The 18,893-nt window shown below is 37.0% G+C and overlaps 2 protein-coding genes across 2 annotated transcripts; both read left to right on the top strand.

Moving 5' to 3' along the window:
• The first annotated feature begins 531 nt into the window (after positions 1 to 531).
• LOC143921226 (uncharacterized) lies at positions 532 to 2,508 on the top strand. Its single transcript, XM_077444436.1, has 2 exons — positions 532 to 852; positions 941 to 2,508. The coding sequence occupies exons 1-2, from the start codon at positions 703 to 705 to the stop codon at positions 2,255 to 2,257; spliced, it is 1,467 nt and encodes a 488-aa protein (XP_077300562.1). The 5' UTR covers positions 532 to 702; the 3' UTR covers positions 2,258 to 2,508.
• A 5,466-nt stretch (positions 2,509 to 7,974) lies between these two features.
• On the top strand, positions 7,975 to 18,880 carry obe (activating signal cointegrator 1 complex subunit obelus). Its single transcript, XM_077444221.1, has 37 exons — positions 7,975 to 8,160; positions 8,317 to 8,435; positions 8,565 to 8,817; positions 8,907 to 9,242; positions 9,325 to 9,568; positions 9,632 to 9,809; positions 10,690 to 10,838; positions 10,911 to 11,056; positions 11,130 to 11,330; positions 11,417 to 11,796; positions 12,094 to 12,205; positions 12,285 to 12,568; positions 12,648 to 12,753; positions 12,827 to 13,051; positions 13,118 to 13,207; positions 13,281 to 13,425; positions 13,497 to 13,633; positions 13,715 to 13,891; positions 13,973 to 14,198; positions 14,273 to 14,414; positions 14,489 to 14,600; positions 14,678 to 14,769; positions 14,842 to 14,918; positions 14,987 to 15,207; positions 15,282 to 15,574; positions 15,662 to 15,815; positions 15,889 to 16,025; positions 16,098 to 16,314; positions 16,392 to 16,550; positions 16,624 to 16,765; positions 16,844 to 17,034; positions 17,105 to 17,295; positions 17,377 to 17,545; positions 17,622 to 17,909; positions 17,983 to 18,117; positions 18,188 to 18,392; positions 18,467 to 18,880. Exons 2-37 carry the CDS (start codon positions 8,317 to 8,319, stop codon positions 18,580 to 18,582), a joined length of 6,549 nt encoding a protein of 2,182 aa, XP_077300347.1. The 5' UTR covers positions 7,975 to 8,160; the 3' UTR covers positions 18,583 to 18,880.
• The last annotated feature ends 13 nt before the right edge of the window (positions 18,881 to 18,893 follow it).

Here is an 18,893-nt window from a genome sequence, read left to right as displayed (position 1 = left end):
AATTGATTTATTTCGACGAGAGAAACAATTGAAGACAAAAAAATTTCCTTTGATAAAACCGACAACGTCTCGGGTTGAAACCATCACTCGGTCACCCATACTAACACATGATATATGCTCAGTAACTGCGCATTACGGGGAAGTAAAAATAATAATTCTTTGATTTTTTTTTCGATCTTAGTGCGTATCTACGTAAGTCAAAACATCTTCGACAAACAAAAGTCGAGGATTATCTGTATGTGATTGTTGATGATCTAATTTTAGGTCAATCTCGAAAATTTATTTAAATTGGGCATGTTCTGTTTTAACTTTCAATATTTTATTTTAATTTTAATATATTGTTTATAATTTTATTTTGATATTTGAATTTAATTTTAATATAATAATAATATTTTTAATTTTGATATTTAATTTCAATTTTTAAATTTAATTTTTATTTCGATATTTTGTACGCTACTGGTTTTATCCTGATGGTTAAATCGTTGGACCAAAATCGTCGTTGGTTTGGTCCGTACGCAGCATGAGGCAACTAGTTCGATTAGTTCACCTGTGGGAGCGCTCTTACGACCTAGCTCGTTCGCGAATTACACAAGCCTACTGCATTGCAATTTGCTGTCAAATTTATTGATATAAATACTGGATTTACCTAGAATTCTAAAATATAACAAAACCGAGACCAGTCGATCTACATATTTAGTTGCGATGAGTCAGTCGCTGGTCAGGTTAAATACAGAGACGATGGAGTGCAGGCTTTGTCTTGAATCAGCTCCGACCGAGTCTTCCGTCTCGATCTTCAGCGATCCTCACTCAGAGCATTTGGTGCAACGCATTCGGACCTGCTGTCAAATTCATGTCGGTTGCTGGTTACAAGTTACAATTATTTTAGACCCAATTGGTTAAACTCTTCTCATCGCTTAATCCTACTTTTTTTCATCTGCAGGTTAAAAGAGGCGACGGGTTGCCTGACACGGTGTGTCTTTCGTGTAGGACCAATCTGGAATTGTTAATCAGCTTTCGAAAGGCTTGTTTTCGAAGTAACGAAACGTCCCAACTGAGGTTAGATGATTGTTTGAAGATCAAGACTGAAGAAGTTTTGTTGGAAGATCTAATTTGGGACGATGAGCCTTCACTACCGACAACTCACCCAAAGAATAGTGAAATTTGTTTAAAGCCATTTCCCAGTGAATCTGAACTTGTTCTACACAAAATATCACATACCGGAGAAAAACTGTTCAAATGTGACATTTGTTTGAAATCATTTACTCATAAATCTGCCCTTGAGGCACATAAAATATTGCATACTGGGATAAAACCATACACATGTGACATTTGTTTAAAATCATTTGTTTATAAAAATGCTCTTGTATCACATTTAAGATCTCACATGGAGGAAAAGCTTTACAAGTGTGAAATTTGTTTAAAATCATTTACTCAAAAATCTAGCCTTGGGTCACATAACAAATTGCATACTGGGATAAAACCACACACATGTGACATTTGTTTAAAATCATTTGTTCATAAAAATGCACTTGTGGCACATTTAAGATCTCACACGGGGGAAAAGCCTTACAAGTGTGAAATTTGTTTAAAATCATTTACTCAAAAATCTAACCTCAAGTCACATAGCAAACTGCATACTGGGATAAAATCGTACAAATGTAATATTTGTTCAAAATCATTTACTCATAAATCTGGCCTCGAGGCACATAAAATATTACACACTGGGACAAAACCACACAAATGTAGCATTTGTTTAAAATCATTCGTTTATAACTATGGACTGGTGTTACATTTAAGATCTCACACGGGGGAAAAACCTTATAAGTGTGAAATTTGTTTAAAATCATTTATTAAAAAATCTATCCTCATGTCACATAAAAAATTGCATTCTGGAATAAAACCACACAAATGTGAAATTTGTTTAAAACTATTTATTCATAAATATGAACTTTTGTTACATTTAAGATCTCACACCGGGGAAAAACCTTACAAGTGTGAAATTTGTTTAAAATCATTTACTCAAAAATCTAGCCTCGGGTCACATATAAAATTGCATTCTGGGATAAAACCATACAAATGTGACATTTGTTTAAAACCATTTATTCATAAATATGAACTTGTGATACATTTAAGATCTCACACGGGGGAAAAGCCTTACAAGTGTGAAATTTGTTTAAAATCATTTACTCAAAAATCTAACCTCAAGTCACATAAAAACTGCAAATTGATAGAACCACGCAAAGCGACATGTGTTTAAAATTACCTTGTGCGACATAAAAAAACTCATAAAATGGAATAATAACAACATACATATGAACATGTATGTTCCAAAACATTGGTTATTATATAAATATACTGTTAATATTCTTAAATTTTGGCCACATGCCTGCAATCATGTTTCTGGCGCAACCCTCACATGACATGTCTTCTCATTGCAGTTTATTTAAGTAATTTTAAGAAAAATAATAATTGAAAATTAAATACACAAATCTATTGTTTGGCTTTCGCATTTGATTTATTTTAAATGTAATAATTTTTACGTATTGGATGAAATTGAGATACTTTTGGTAAACATATGTATTATATATAAAATATTAAATTTTTAAATTGGTTCTTTATAGCGAGACCCCATTATTATTTATCAATAAAATTAAATATTTTTTAACAAAAAATAGATTTTGTGACTATTCATTAAACTACCGACTACATGAAATGGGTTCATAAATCACATCTAAATTGTTTGATTGAACCAAGTTTAACAATAAGGCAGCTAGATGGATATTCCGACCACCATATGTATCGGAATATAATATTTAATGTTTGGCGGTGACAGAGACTTCATTCTTTATATATTATATGTTACTGTGAAATTGTACAATGAATTTACTCAGGTAGTGAGTATGGATGTAACAATATAATTACAAATTCACTTCTCAATGTCAGTGAAGCAAATGATTCGTATCTGAATCAGCTCACACCACAGCAAAGTTTGTTTATCATCACTGAACTTCTCCATATTCTTTACAACCAACAACCCGAATCGGTTCTCACTACGACAAAGCTTGTTTATCATCAACGCTTACCCCGTTATTTAATCTAAAAATTCATATAATTTTTGTCAAAATCTTGAGAATATTGAAAATCTTGCAAAATTTAATGAACTTTCATGTGCCTTGGACGAAAAAAATTTGGGATGAAACTACTGCCTCTATGTATGTACATATATTATGGACAAACCGCGACCCAGCAGTTCTACTGAAAATACAGACCGAGGGACATTCAAGATTTTTATATAAAAGCATGGGCAAATTTTGAGAATTGGTAAGTCGATATTGGAAGTTGAAAATGAATAAAAGCTTTATTTTGTCGATATTGGAAGTTGAAAATGAATCGTAAATCATTCTACAAAATAATCTTAAGTTGGGATTTGAATTTCAATATCATTCAACGGTCAAAAATTATAATTTCACTGATGGGGCCTGTGGGGATGTGATTCATCACAATAAATATTGTAACGTGGGAACATGAGGGAGAGTATCTAGTCCAAGTGCATTCGTGGGTTAACAATAGAAACCCCGGATTAGGCTAACGGGACACAGTAAGTGAGTTCTCACAGAACGGGGCGAGTGCGGGTAGACCTACGTGCCTACACTATAGACACGCCAAAGGATCGGGGATGCTATGCTCGGCAACTTGTCCTTTGTATGGAGATACACACAGTATATCAAGTAGAATCTCTAAGTACACTCATATTTCTAACCGAAAAGGTCGCCACATTAGTTCAGCTGTAAATCAATTCTCTTTATTGTTGGTTGTAAATGCTTAGTACGTGTGTTTATTTGGTAAACGGACTACTAGTCATATGTGAACCAGTCACAGGACAACCGGTCGCTCTAGATCGGTCACACGTGATCACCCGTCACACTAAAACTGATCACGAGAAAACTGATTACACCCTAAAATCGGTCACGAGAAAACTGGTTGACCGATTTTAGGGTGTGACCAGTTTTCTCGTTACCAGTTTTAGTGTGACGGGCATAGAAGTAGAATGCATAGAATCGCTCTCAGCCTCCAAAAATGTTGTGACAAAAACTCTGCGCGGCAGAGTTTGTTATGATGTTTGCTAAACTTCGTCTCTCACTCTCTCTCTCTTGTCTCTCTTCTGACTTTCCGTCTCTCTCTTCGATGGCTCGCTTTAAAGGTCTGTTCATACCTATCCAGAACGACCCGTATCCTGCAGGTGTCATGCAAGTGCGGATAGTATTCTTTGGTACATTATATGGACGTATTCATACTCCATTCGCGCATGCGCATTTACGCATTCATGCGCGTCATTAACAATGACCATTCTATGCATTCTATTTGTATGGTGACGGGTGATCACGTGTGACCGATCTAGAGCGACCGGTTGTCCTGTGATCGGTTCACATTTGACTAGTGTAGGCGGGGTAGCGATGTGTTGACCGTATCCCGGCCTAACGAAACACTGTTGTGTGGTTCAAAGATGGGGTCACCAATGTAGGCGGGGTAGCGATGTGTTGACAGCGCTGTTGGATGATCAGAAGGTTGCGTAGATCACGTCGGGGTAGTACCAATGTAGGCGGGTTACATGTGTGTTGACCGTATCCCGGCCTAACGAAACACTGTTGTGCTAGTTTTATAAAGTTTTATTGTTTGCCTATGGTTGTACAAAGGTATGGTATTTGTGGGCAAAAGTATGTCGTTCAGCGGTCTCTGGATATGGTAGAGTGTCGCTGGCTCAGCATTCAGCTATGTACGGAAGGTCTCTGGATACGGCAGTGTGTTGCTGGCTCGTCCGGCTGGTTGATCTTCCAAGTCCGCGTAGTGTAGTGGTGGCTGGTCAGGAGCTGTATGTTGACTGGTCTGCTGCTGTGTGTCGACGCTTGCTGCTCTGGGTCGACTGGTCTGGTGCTGTGTGTCGACGCTTGCTGTTGTGGGTCGACTGGCGTTGTTTGGGTTGTACCTCCTTTTATATGGTTTCTGGAATGCTTGGTGGAAGTGGTTATTGACGCGTACGAGAGGAATTTTGTTTTCGTCGAGGCGTCGAATTTTCTGGAATGCTTGATGGAAGTGGTTATTGACGCGTACGAGAGGAATTTTGTTTTCGTCGAGGCGTCGAATTTTCTGGAATGCTTGATGGAAGTGGTCGTACGAGCATTTAGTTTGTTGATGCGTACAAGAGGAATGCACTTTTGTCGAGGCGTAGTATTTTCTGGAATGCTTGATGCTGTTCCGCTCGATGTATTTTGTTGTTGCGGAATATTCTCGAAGGTTTCGATGACGATGACGACGACGAGATTCCTACATGGCTCTCCGGTGAGTGTTAACGATGTGTGTGATTTTGTGGGAATCTTGATGTGTTGGAGTCTATTGACTCGATGGCGTCGTTGTTTGTCCGGTTGTGCTGGAGAAAGTTGTCTCGACAGCGGGTCTTGTGTTGCATGCCGGTCCAAGTCTTGTTCTCTACCAGGTTGCTTATTTTGGGCGAGCTGCGTTGGTAGTGAAGGTTTGTGATGGCTTGGATGGTGCTGTTGTGCAGGCTGCTGTGTTCTGCGTGGAGTCATTCGCGTGACTGTTTTGCTGGTTGTGCTGGAGTTAGTTGTCTCGGCAGCGGGTCTTGCGTGAAGAACGTTGGTTGACGAAGTGCGTTGAGTGCTGGTCTTCGTTGGTTGTGCTGGAGTTAGTTGTCTCGGCAGCGGGTCTTGCGTGAAGAACGTTGTTTGACGAAGTGCGTTGAGTGCTGGTCTTCGTTGGTTGTGCTGGAGTTAGTTGTCTCGACAGCGGATCTTGCGTGAAGAACGTTGGTTGACGAAGTGCGTTGAGTGCTGGTCTTCGTTGGTTGTGCTGGAGTTAGTTGTCTCGACAGCGGGATTTGTGTGGAGACTGTTGGTTAGCGAAGTGCGTTGAGTGCTGGTCTTCGTTGGTTGTGCTGGAGTCGGTTGTCTCGACAGCGGGTCTCGTTTTGCGTACCAGTCCGAGTTGTTCTTTTCTACCATGTTGCTTATTCTGTCTAGGCTACGTTGATAGTCAAGGTTGGTGGTCTGGACGGTGTTGTTGTGCAGGCGTTTTGCTGATTGTGCTGGAGTTAGTTGTCTCGACAGCGGCTGTGTTGTGTTGGAGCTAGTTGGCTCAGTGGCGATTTGTTTCGCCGGTTGTGCTGGAGTGGGTTGACTCAACAGCGGGTTGTGTTGGTAGCTGGTCCATATGTACTTTCACACCATGTTACTGTTTCGGTCGTTACAATGGTAGTGAAGGTTTGTGTCGGTCTGGACGGTGCTGTTGTGCAGGCTGCGGCGTCCTGCGTGGGCTCATCGAGGTGATGACTCATCGGAGGTGTGATGAGCGGTGCTGGCGGATCAACAGTAGTGGATCTATTTGGTTGTTGTCTCCGGGTTGCGTCTTGTTGTGGCGAAAGCTGCGGAGTTGTTTGACATGGTCACTAGTTGTGGGGACATGTAGCGGACTGCGTTTGAAGTCTGCGTTGAGGGTTGCGTTGTAGACTGCGGTTGCGTGAAGTCTGCGGTTGCATGAAGCTTGCGGTTGCGTGAAGGCTTCTGGCTGTTGCCTTGTCGTGGCGTTTGTTGGCTGCTTTGTAGGCTGCGCTGTGGGCTGCTATGTAGGCTGCGCTGTGGGCTGCTATGTAGGCTGCGATGTGGGCTGCTATGTAGGCTGCGATGTGGGCTGCTATGTAGGCTGCGCTGTGGGCTGCTATGTAGGCTGCGCTGTGGGCTGCTATGTTGACTGCGCTGTTGACTGCTGTCGTGGCGGCTGTTGGTTGTTGTGGAGGCTGCACTGTGGGCTGCCGTGTTGACTGCGCTGTTGACTGCTATGAAGGCTGCGTAGTTCAAAGATGGGGTCACCAATGTAGGCGGGGTAGCGATGTGTTGACCGTATCCCGGCCTAACGAAACACTGTTGTGTGGTTCAAAGATGGGGTCACCAATGTAGGCGGGGTAGCGATGTGTTGACAGCGCTGTTGGATGATCAGAAGGTTGCGTAGATCACGTCGGGGTAGTACCAATGTAGGCGGGTTACATGTGTGTTGACCGTATCCCGGCCTAACGAAACACTGTTGTGCTAGTTTTATAAAGTTTTATTGTTTGCCTATGGTTGTACAAAGGTATGGTATTTGTGGGCAAAAGTATGTCGTTCAGCGGTCTCTGGATATGGTAGAGTGTCGCTGGCTCAGCATTCAGCTATGTACGGAAGGTCTCTGGATACGGCAGTGTGTTGCTGGCTCGTCCGGCTGGTTGATCTTCCAAGTCCGCGTAGTGTAGTGGTGGCTGGTCAGGAGCTGTATGTTGACTGGTCTGCTGCTGTGTGTCGACGCTTGCTGCTCTGGGTCGACTGGTCTGGTGCTGTGTGTCGACGCTTGCTGTTGTGGGTCGACTGGCGTTGTTTGGGTTGTACCTCCTTTTATATGGTTTCTGGAATGCTTGGTGGAAGTGGTTATTGACGCGTACGAGAGGAATTTTGTTTTCGTCGAGGCGTCGAATTTTCTGGAATGCTTGATGGAAGTGGTTATTGACGCGTACGAGAGGAATTTTGTTTTCGTCGAGGCGTCGAATTTTCTGGAATGCTTGATGGAAGTGGTCGTACGAGCATTTAGTTTGTTGATGCGTACAAGAGGAATGCACTTTTGTCGAGGCGTAGTATTTTCTGGAATGCTTGATGCTGTTCCGCTCGATGTATTTTGTTGTTGCGGAATATTCTCGAAGGTTTCGATGACGATGACGACGACGAGATTCCTACACTAGTAATCACCGAACCGTTTATTTATTTTATTTAAAATAGTATGTAGACAAGTAATCATTTTGTTAATCAAAAATTAGTAAAGATTGTTCTTACCTAGCTCCTTAGTTTGCTTGCTGCTCATTTTGATTTTGTTATGGTTTATTATGTGTTCAAAATTTTGTACATTAAATCTCAGTGTGACAAGTGTTGAAAATGACCAATGTTTTCTACGTTGTGGCAGCACTGCATGTGGCTGTCAAAGGAGCACTCGATCGCTGCCACCTGTACTGTCATCTCCACCTGACCGTCTCCTCTCTACACTTCAAGCTCCAATCACAATTACTTTTTATTAATTAAATTAATCATATTAATCGCCGACAACAACCGGCGCTGTCAACGTGTTAATGTAAGTTAAGCCCAGATAATTTTTACAGCTTTGAATATTGCACCATATTTTGGTGTATATATGTAACTTTAACCGATTAAGTTTATCGAGTTCTATTGATTGATTTGTTAAATAAAAAATAAATTATTTAATCGTATTTGTATCTTTTTTTCGAAGATGGATCTCCCAAGGATTTCGCGATCGTTTCGAGCTCATTTATCGATTGCTCCCGTTCGGCAATTGAAACCGACGGATGTTCTCAAACATAGACTTACAAAGTCAAAACAAAATAATAGGTATTTTAATTTTTTTTATTTCGTTATTATTAATACTAGAACCTTTATTGCGACTATAATGGATATGTAAGTACATATGTCAACTTCGTTTTGGTTCTGAATAGCTTATATATTTATATATTATTTTAGAGTTTTACTTTGGAAAGACATTTATCGCCTCGTCAATGAATCAAATCCTGAGTTGTCGGAAAAACTTAAATTACTACGATCTACAACGGAGGAGCTGGTCGGTTCGGAACAACCTCAAGAAATTGTAGACGATGCCAGCGTATTCCTTTTACGTTTATTTTTTAATGAACATATTGTTATGTTGAAACACCTATCAGAAATGAAACAAATGTTTGGAAAAGTCACCAGCGCAGCCGCTAATAAAATATGTGAAGTAAGTACATATATTATTGAACCATCTTTTCATGTTTTGGAATTTACTTTTAAGTAATACATATATATTTATTTATTTTTGTATTTTAGATTGTAGTAGAAATTTCGTCTCAACTATCGGATAAATGTAGAACAATTATTGAAAAAAATTCACTAGAAGTTCGTAATTCTACGAAGGAGTGGGGCGAAGGAATACCTTGCAACTTTTCAACATCTTTGTCTTACCAAAAAGACACGTCGAAATTGTCCAATTTGACGGAAAAAATTTCTGCAACCAAAGACGTGATTGATAATTTTAGTATGAAATATAATAAAACTTTGGATACTACCAAAGCGAATCAAGCCGGCAGTTCAAAACCTATAAAAAACCACAATCACAATAACAACAGTGCATATCATCAAAAGAATAGTGATGATTCAACACAGGTGAGATAAGAATATTTCTCATATTACAATATTATGGTGCAATTATCACAACACAACTTAATTTATTCAAACATGCTTACAGTACGATAGATCATGGTTGGATGTTCAATTACAAAAATACTACATTAGCGGCAACCCTAGCGGAGTGTCAAGCGGTGAATTTTTGAATTCCATTATAACAGCATTGCAGTCGACGAAATCAGACATAGAGCTTCAAAATGATCTGTTTGATCTTCTCGGCTTTGACCGATTTGAATTCATTCAAGATGTCTTACAACATCGGAACTCCATAGTTAGTGGTGGATTAAAAACAACAAATACAGATGGTTAGTCATTTTGTTACATTAATTTTATTTTAATCAACTTTTAATCAAAAATTCAAACATTAGTTGCAGATCGACCGCAACCCCATTACCTATCCCAAGTTATAGTATATTCGGAACAAGAAAAGCAACAAATGAAACAGATGCGTAAAGAAGGTAAAAAGAATGCTAAAATATCCAAAAACAGAGACGACGATGATGACGATGAGTATGAGTTTAATCCTGCTTATTTGAGAGAGAAAAGGTATATTTAATATCATTGCAATATTTAAGGTCTGTTTATACTGACACAGCACAACCGACTGATATGTTTGTATTATGTTCGATCATATGTATGTGGCGCAGATGTAACAGCAATAACCTACAATATCTATTCATATTGTTGCGTAGGGGTGGGTGGAGGATCTAAGTAAAAGGCCAAAGTCGTTAAACAGCATTTATTGGTGATTAAGGAGATACACACACTGGTAGTGCTCCGTCCAGAATGCCTTGATATCGCCTAAGTACCGCCTTATAACGGATAGGTCGCTCAGGGCATCTTCGACGTTCGGTTACTCCCCTATTGTTTAGGCATGTACCCGGATATGTATTCCCACGACACTCAATCCCACGCTATCGGTCACTTCTGAGAAGGGACCAATTCGGTGGCCATTGTTTAGCCTACTTGCACTTAGTCTGGAGATAATCCTTGAAACCAATTATAACGGTCACACAGTCTCTGGGATGCTACTCGGCCTAATCCGATTGCAGTTACTCGGCGGTGTACGTAACAATATTATACAGCAGTAAATGACACCGAAACGTTTCAAGCAGAACTAGTTTTCTTTTCGGAAATATTCACGAATGACGTGACGTCTCAGTGGCGAGTGCACCCGTACTAACGAAAGTGCATATGTGCATATGAATATTTTCGGAAACGTCATATTGTGACAATATTGATACGACGCAAGCAGTATTGTGCCATATCGTCGTTCTCTGTAATGTATATGTAAGCCGATTAGGCTTTGCACTCAGTCAAAACTTGTCTGAACGTGCTGATGTGTAGTGCTGGATAATATAAATAGACCTTAAAGAGTACTATACGTATTATTGACATGTGTAATCATGCATTCATTTTTTTGTAGAATATCTTCTCTGATAGCACCCGCTAATAATGTTGTATCATTTCCTACTACTTCAACTTCCTTCAAATTTGAAAGGCAAAGGGTATCCGCGCAGAAGATAGCTTACCCAAATGTATACGATGTACAACTCGAGTCTAAACTTAATGCAGGTGGTTTTCATACTTTACGAAATTCGACGTGTATATTTTTAATATGAAATTTCATCATAAATCGTATTTAAGGTTTCATTGGAGGTGCAAAGATAATGTTGCCCGAAACCATCGAACGCATCAATACCAATATATACGAAGAAGTTAGAATACCACTCAGCGATCCTGCACCGATCGAAGTCGGAAAAAATCTAATTTCAATATCATCACTAGACGAAGTAGGTTTTATTTTGCATACGGGCGTTATTTTTATTTTTGTATAATAAGCGCATAAAATTAAATTGATTTCAGATCGGTCAATCTGCTTTTGAAGGTACGAAAACCCTCAATCGGATACAATCAGTGGTATTCTCCACAGCTTATAACACAAATGAAAACTTGCTAATTTGTGCACCGACTGGTGCCGGTAAGACTAACGTAGCCATGTTAACTATCGTTCATCAGATTCGACAGCACATTGAAAACAACGTTATAATGATAAACAAATTTAAGGTTATAATGAATTTCACTTGCTTTATTCGTATGTAATGTATGTATTTAACTTTCGTGGTGTAAAAATGGTAATTTTTTTTATTCAGATTGTGTATATAGCTCCTATGAAGGCTTTAGCTGCTGAAATGACGGCCAATTTTGGAAAGAAATTAAGCAGTTTAGGTATTGTTGTCAAGGAGTTGACCGGCGATATGCAGCTGACCAAGACCGAAATCCATCAGACGCAAATGATCGTTACTACGCCTGAAAAGTGGGATGTTGTGACTCGTAAAGGAACTGGTGATGTTGCTCTCACTTCACTAGTGCGTTTGTTGATTATTGACGAGGTGCATTTGCTGCATGGCGACCGAGGACCAGTCATAGAAACTCTAGTAGCTAGAACGCTCCGTCAAGTTGAATCATCTCAAAGTATGATACGTATTGTTGGGCTTTCAGCTACGCTACCGAATTATTTAGATGTTGCGAGGTATCATCGATCACATTATAAAGAGGCATTAAATTGACTGATGTATTTCAGAATGCTATTCCATTTGAGCGTTTGAATTGATTAAAAAACAAATTAATTTTTATGGAAATGCTTTGTATTATATTGAATCAAGCTCTCTTACTTGAAAGTGTTTAAACGTCAATCATTCAGCGCTTTCTGAATCATTTACTATATCAAAACGGAGAGCTTTATTAATTTCCTCAGTTGATTCTGCGTCCTCTTAAATATTATAATATATGTAGAAAGTTTCTTATTGTGTTCTATTTATTCTTTCAGATTTTTACGTGTTAATCCACATATTGGACTATTCTTTTTTGATTCTCGTTTTCGACCGGTTCCGTTATCGCAGACATTCATTGGAATTAAAAATAGTAAGCCTTTACAACAGGTAAAGGCTATTCGTGGTTATATGATAAACATTCGATGTTCTTATAATTTGTTCTAAAATATGAATTTTAATTTTATAGATGTCTGATATGGATGCAGTATGCTACGATAAAGTGTATGATATGGTACAAAAGGGACATCAAGTGATGGTGTTTGTGCACGCAAGAAACGCAACTAACAGGACGGCTATGGTCTTGAAAGAGATGGCTCAAAATAAAGGACAGATACAGTCCTTTGAACCCGAGAATACTATCGGTTTGGAAAATGCTAAACGGGTAATAGCTAAAGGAAAGAACAGACAACTCGCCGATCTGTTTCAATTTGGATTCGCTTGCCATCATGCTGGCATGTTGAGAAGCGATAGGTATGATTCGTTTCTTCGTAATTCTGATGGTTACAAAATATCGTTCAATCCATGAGCATTTGTATTGAAAATGTTGCAGAAATATGGTAGAAAAATTCTTCTCTGAAGGTTATGTCAAAGTTCTCGTCTGTACGTCTACGCTAGCTTGGGGTGTCAATTTACCAGCTCATGCTGTCATCATTAGGGTATTTTTATTTTAATAAGTATTTTTTAATTTAAATGTAAGTATTAATATAATTGATTGCATTTTTTTTTCAGGGTACTGAAATTTATGACTCAAAACAAGGTTCATTTATAAATTTGGGCATTCTCGATGTCTTGCAAATATTTGGTCGAGCTGGAAGACCCCAATTCGATAAATCAGGCACTGGTATCATTATAACGTCTCATGATAAGCTGTCGCATTATCTTTCATTGTTAACTAACCAATTTCCAATTGAAAGTAACTTTATTTCTTGTTTGGCTGATAATCTCAATGCTGAGGTAGTTTTTTATGATATTGTTAATATACTTGATAAATATTTTGTGTTAATACATTTTATGATTTAGGTTTGCTTGGGTACTATTGCAAATGTAGAAGAGGCCATTGAATGGTTGAGTTATACTTATCTCTTTGTTCGAATGAAGATAAATCCTTTAGTGAGTTATTATGCTAGTTTTATATATTTGAATTTTTATACTTTTTTATTGTTTATATTATTTACACGTGTAGGTATATGGTCTCAATTATGGGGATATACAAGAAGACCCGACCTTAGAAAAGAAAAGACGCGACTTAATTAAATCGTCAGCGATGGCTTTGGATAAAGCTTGTATGATAAGATTTAGCGAAAGAACTGGCGATCTCAACATAACTGGTAACTTTTTATAATTACTTAAAATCAGTGCTCTTACAGTATGACATTAATTTCGGATTTTTATTTTTCAGATCTTGGACGAACTGCCAGTTATTTCTATATAAAATATGACACCGTTGAAGTTTTCAATGATATGATGAAACCAATCATGGGAGAAGGAGATGTTTTGACTATGATTTCGCACGCGCAAGAGTTTCAACAATTGAAAGTAATGAAATATCTTATAACAGTGTAGTGATTTAGTGAATACAATGTTTTGACGTGTTGATTAATATGAAATTTTTTATAGGTTCGAGACGATGAGCTGACAGAATTAGATCAACTGTCTTCGGATAATTGCGAAGTGTCTGTCGGAGGCGGAACTGAAAATCTACATGGCAAAGTTAATATTCTGATTCAGACATATTTATCCAGAGGAAATGTGAAATCGTTCTCTTTGATTTCTGATTTGTCTTATATTAGTCAGGTAAATTTTACAATATGTATTTTTATCAGTGTATTAATATTGTTTGGAATTATTGATTATATTTTATAAACTTGTTTGCAGAATGCTGTGAGGATAACTCGTGCACTTTTCGATATCGTTTTACGTCGGAATAATCCAGTAATGGCTGGCAGGTTTCTTATCTTGTCTAAAATGTTAGAGCTTCAGCAATGGGACTCTGAAAGTCCTATGAGACAATTTCGCATTCTTCCTTTTGGAATCATTGAAAAAATTGAAGCGAGGAATATGAGCGTAGAAGACATTAGAGAAATGGATGTTAAAGAACTCGGTACTTTTTATTTGTCGATTGTTATTTTATTTTAAAAATAGATTTAACATCTTATTCAATATATGCATTTTCAGCGCAAGTACTTAGAAATCCAAACATGGCAGGAAATGTCAAAAGGTGTGCAGAAGAATTTCCCTTGCTCGAAATGGAAGCCAGTTTACATCCCATTACTAGGACTATTTTAAAAATTAAATTGCAAATCAGTCCGAATTTCAGGTATGTTTATTTTTCATCTTTTATTGATTTATGTTTGAATTATTTTTTAATTAATATGCGACATTCTTTATCAGATGGAATGACAGAGTTCATGGAAAAACTTCAGAAGCGTTTTGGATTTGGATAGAAGATCCTGAAAGTAATTTCATGTATCATTCAGAACATTTTCTTATTACTAGAAAACAAGTGAGTTGAATTTATTTTATATTTAAAAATAATAAACAGAATGAATATAAATTAAAGAACATATAAATATTTTAAAGGTATATTCACGTGAACCTCAAGAGCTCATAATAACTATACCTTTGACTGAACCATTACCACCTCAATATTACGTCCGAGCTACATCCGATAGGTACTTTTAAATCAATCCTAATAAATAAAAAAATACTCGTAGATTTGATTAACAATTTTTATTTTTAAATAGATGGTTGGGTTCACAAACATATTTGCCGTTGAGTTTTCAGCATCTTATTTTGCCAGAAAGTCACCCTCCCCATACAGGTATTTATTATTATATAGATTTATTATTATATTAATATAGTTGTATTGATTCTTATGTTATTGTTTAGATCTTTTGGAATTGCAACCGCTCCCTGTGACTGCTCTCAAAGATCCCATTTTCGAAAATCTATATTCATTTACGCATTTTAATCCGATTCAAACTCAAATTTTCCACTGTCTGTATCATACAGATAATAACGTACTTCTCGGTGCTCCAACCGGATCCGGTAAAACAATAGCAGCCGAAATAGCAATGTTTAGAGTTTTCAAACAGTATCCTAAATGCAAAGTTAGTAATGAATACATTAAAAATGATACATCTATAATTTAATATCTATTCATTTTGGGCATATATTTTTACAGGTAGTATATATAGCACCGTTGAAAGCTCTGGTAAGAGAACGAATGAACGATTGGAAAGTTCGGTTAGAAAAGAAAATAGGAAAGAAAGTCGTAGAATTGACTGGAGATACGTCGCCCGATATAAGAGCAATTAAAGAGTCTCACGTTATTGTGACGACTCCGGAGAAATGGGATGGTATCAGTAGATCGTGGCAAACTAGGAATTATGTTAAAGATGTGGCTTTGATAGTAATCGATGAGATTCATTTGTTGGGGGAAGATAGAGGACCCGTTTTAGAAGTAATTGTTTCAAGGTTTGTATATAAATGAGTTTACAATATACACATTGTCACTTAATTGCCTTATTCCGTCATACGTTTTATTTCTTATCAACATAATAGAACTAATTTCATCGCATCGCATACGGCACGCACTTTGCGAATAGTTGGATTATCGACAGCATTGGCAAACGCTAAAGATTTAGCTAATTGGCTCGGCATCGGAGCTATGGGTCTGTACAATTTTAGACCTTCAGTCAGACCAGTTCCTCTAGAGGTCAGTTCTTCAACAAATGGTTATTATTGTTGATTAGTTTTGCTTGTTGTATACATAATTATCTGCATTATAGGTCCATATATCAGGACATGCTGGCCGACATTATTGTCCTCGTATGCTTTCAATGAATAAACCCACATTCCAAGCTATCCGTCAACATTCTCCGAATTCGCCAGCTCTCGTATTCGTATCCAGTAGGAGGCAGACAAGGTAAAAATCAACCCGTGTTTTCATTTTTGATTGATTAATTAATTCGTTATTATTTATAATGTATATTTTTAGATTGACGGCATTGGATTTAATTGCTTACTTGGCTTCCGAAGATAACCCGAAACAATTCTTGCACATACGGGAGGAAGAAATGGAGCAAATTTTATTAAATGTCAAAGAAGCTAATTTGAAGCTCACACTAGCTTTCGGAATAGGTATCCATCATGCTGGCTTGCAAGATAGGGATAGAAAGACAGTTGAAGAATTGTTCGTTAATCAAAAAATTCAGGTTTCACTTTGAGAGATTTACTTTTTGAACTTTTAGTATAAAACGATTATGTCTGATTGTATTCTAATTTCATTTAGATACTCATATGTACGGCTACTTTGGCATGGGGTGTGAATTTCCCGGCACATCTTGTAGTTGTTAAAGGTACAGAATATTACGACGGTAAGCAGAAGCGATATGTCGATATGCCAATTACAGATGTTTTACAAATGATGGGCAGAGCTGGTCGGCCTCAGGTATATTATTTTTACTTCACGCAAACGTATGAAAATAAAATTTAATTTATTCATAAGTTTAATTTAATTTTAGTTTGATAATCAAGGCGTTGCTGTTGTATTAGTGCATGATATAAAAAAGAATTTCTATAAAAAGTTCCTATACGAGCCATTCCCAGTTGAGTCTAGTATTTTAGATGTTCTTCCCGATCATGTCAATGCTGAAATTGTTGCAGGTTTGTGTAAAATTTAGGTGATTTATTCATGAGAAACACTTAAATTGGCTAATTTAAATATTTTTATATATTTTTTAGGAACTGTACAATCGAAACAAGACCTTTTAGATTATTTAACATGGACATACTTCTTTAGACGACTGCTACAAAATCCGTCATACTACAATTTAGAAACTTTAGAAGTTCAGGATGTCAATAAGTTTTTATCCAATTTAATACAAAAAGCACTAGATACGTTAGCGGAGGCATCTTGTATAGAAATTCAAGAGGTAAATCAAGAAATTCATGCTAATTATATACACTTGTGATTTTTTCTCTTAAAACAATGTTCGTTTATAGGATGGAAGAACTATTAACGGTACGTGGATGGGAAGAATATCTTCTTATTACTATCTATCGCATCGTACAATGAGGCATTTTACAGAAAATTTGAAATCAGAATTGTCTATCGATGAATTGCTTAGAGTTCTTAGTGATGCTCATGAATACAATGAACTACCAGTTAGACACAATGAGGACTTAATGAATGGGTATGATTTTATGATATTTGTAAATTGATTCATTATGCTTATCGTGTATTTAAACCCTTATAATTTTAATTTATTTTTCAGTGAACTTTCTAAGCTGTGTAGAGTTCCGGTTGATCCGTTAACTCTGGATTCTTCTCATACAAAAACGTTCCTTTTGCTGCAAGCTCATTTTTCACATCTACATTTACCATGTACTGATTATTTAACCGATCTGAAATCAGTTTTAGACCAAGCAATCAGGATATTACAAGTAAAATTTTGTTTTGTAACATACACATAGTATACTCTTTAGAATCGTTTGATTGAAGTTAATCTCAAATTTTAAGGCAACAATAGACACTTGCGCCGAACAAGGTTGGTTAGTTTCAACTCTTCACACGCAACAGATAATGCAAATGGTAATTCAAGCGCGTTGGATTGAAGAATCGCCATTATTGACTCTTCCACATGTCGAATCTCATCATCTCTACTTGTTCAGCCTGATGTCTAGAGCTTTGAATCGCCCTTGCATGTTTCCTGCCGGATTGAAAGCGGCGTGTTTCAGAGAGTATGAAGCATTGGCTACTCACCTGAGACAAGAATTTGACGATTCCCAAATTGAACAGATATATAAAGTACGTTTTATAAACATGTCAGTGTGTTTTAACGTTTATTATTTGCAGTTTTAAATCAATGTTAAATTTGTAGGTGATTTGTGATTGGCCTACGTTAAATGTTAAATTGAGTATAAGAGGATCATGGAGTGAAAGTCCGATGGAGCAGAATAAAATAATTAGTCAACCGCCATCTAGAGAAGGTTGGATGAAAGTACACGCAGGACAAGTAAGGGTGGTTCGTTGTTTAGATGAATAACTGTAGTATGTTGAGTTGTAATGTTTGATTTGTGCTTTAGGATTATACTCTCATTGTGGAACTGCATAGACAAGGTGGCAAAACTAACGCTGTTCACTGTCCACGTTTTCCGAGAGGCAAAGATGAAAGCTGGTTCCTCACCTTAGGATCAGTAGAACATAAAGAATTGTTGGCTTTGAAACGAGCCTCAGTTCGAGGCGCCAAATCATCACAACAAATTAACTTTTTCACACCGTTTAATACCGGTTTGTAAATGTGTATTTTATTTACCATTATTTCATTTATTTGAATGGTATAAATTTAATTTTTATTTTTATAGGTCGAACTATTCTTACGCTATATGTACTCAGCGATTGTTATTTGGGATTAGATCAACAATATAATATACAATTGGACGTCTGTGCTCCGATGGAGCAAAATGTTTCAGAAGATTAAAAAAAAATGTACATTTTTATATATATTTTTATACATGTCGATTATTATAATTATTATAAATACGTAATATTGTAATTCAAAATAATATGTTATTGCCATGGACTAAAAGTCCATTTTTTTGTATTTATAGTAAGACTGACGTAGCCTACAAAATTTGTATAAAACTGTAAATTTTTATTTCATAATAGATGTCACTTGTGATACTTTAACAATATATTTATTTGTATTATGTTACAATTTTTTTTATTATTTATATTTGTAAATGTTTCCAATAAACATTGTGATGCAGATATAATTAAAAACCATTTTTT

Source organism: Arctopsyche grandis, chromosome 13, assembly GCF_051622035.1.
Source record: "Arctopsyche grandis isolate Sample6627 chromosome 13, ASM5162203v2, whole genome shotgun sequence".
In the NCBI taxonomy this organism is placed as follows: domain Eukaryota; kingdom Metazoa; phylum Arthropoda; class Insecta; order Trichoptera; family Hydropsychidae; genus Arctopsyche; species Arctopsyche grandis.
The sequence above is the reverse complement of the archived record's forward strand: the minus strand, read 5'-3'. Positions and strand labels throughout refer to the sequence as shown.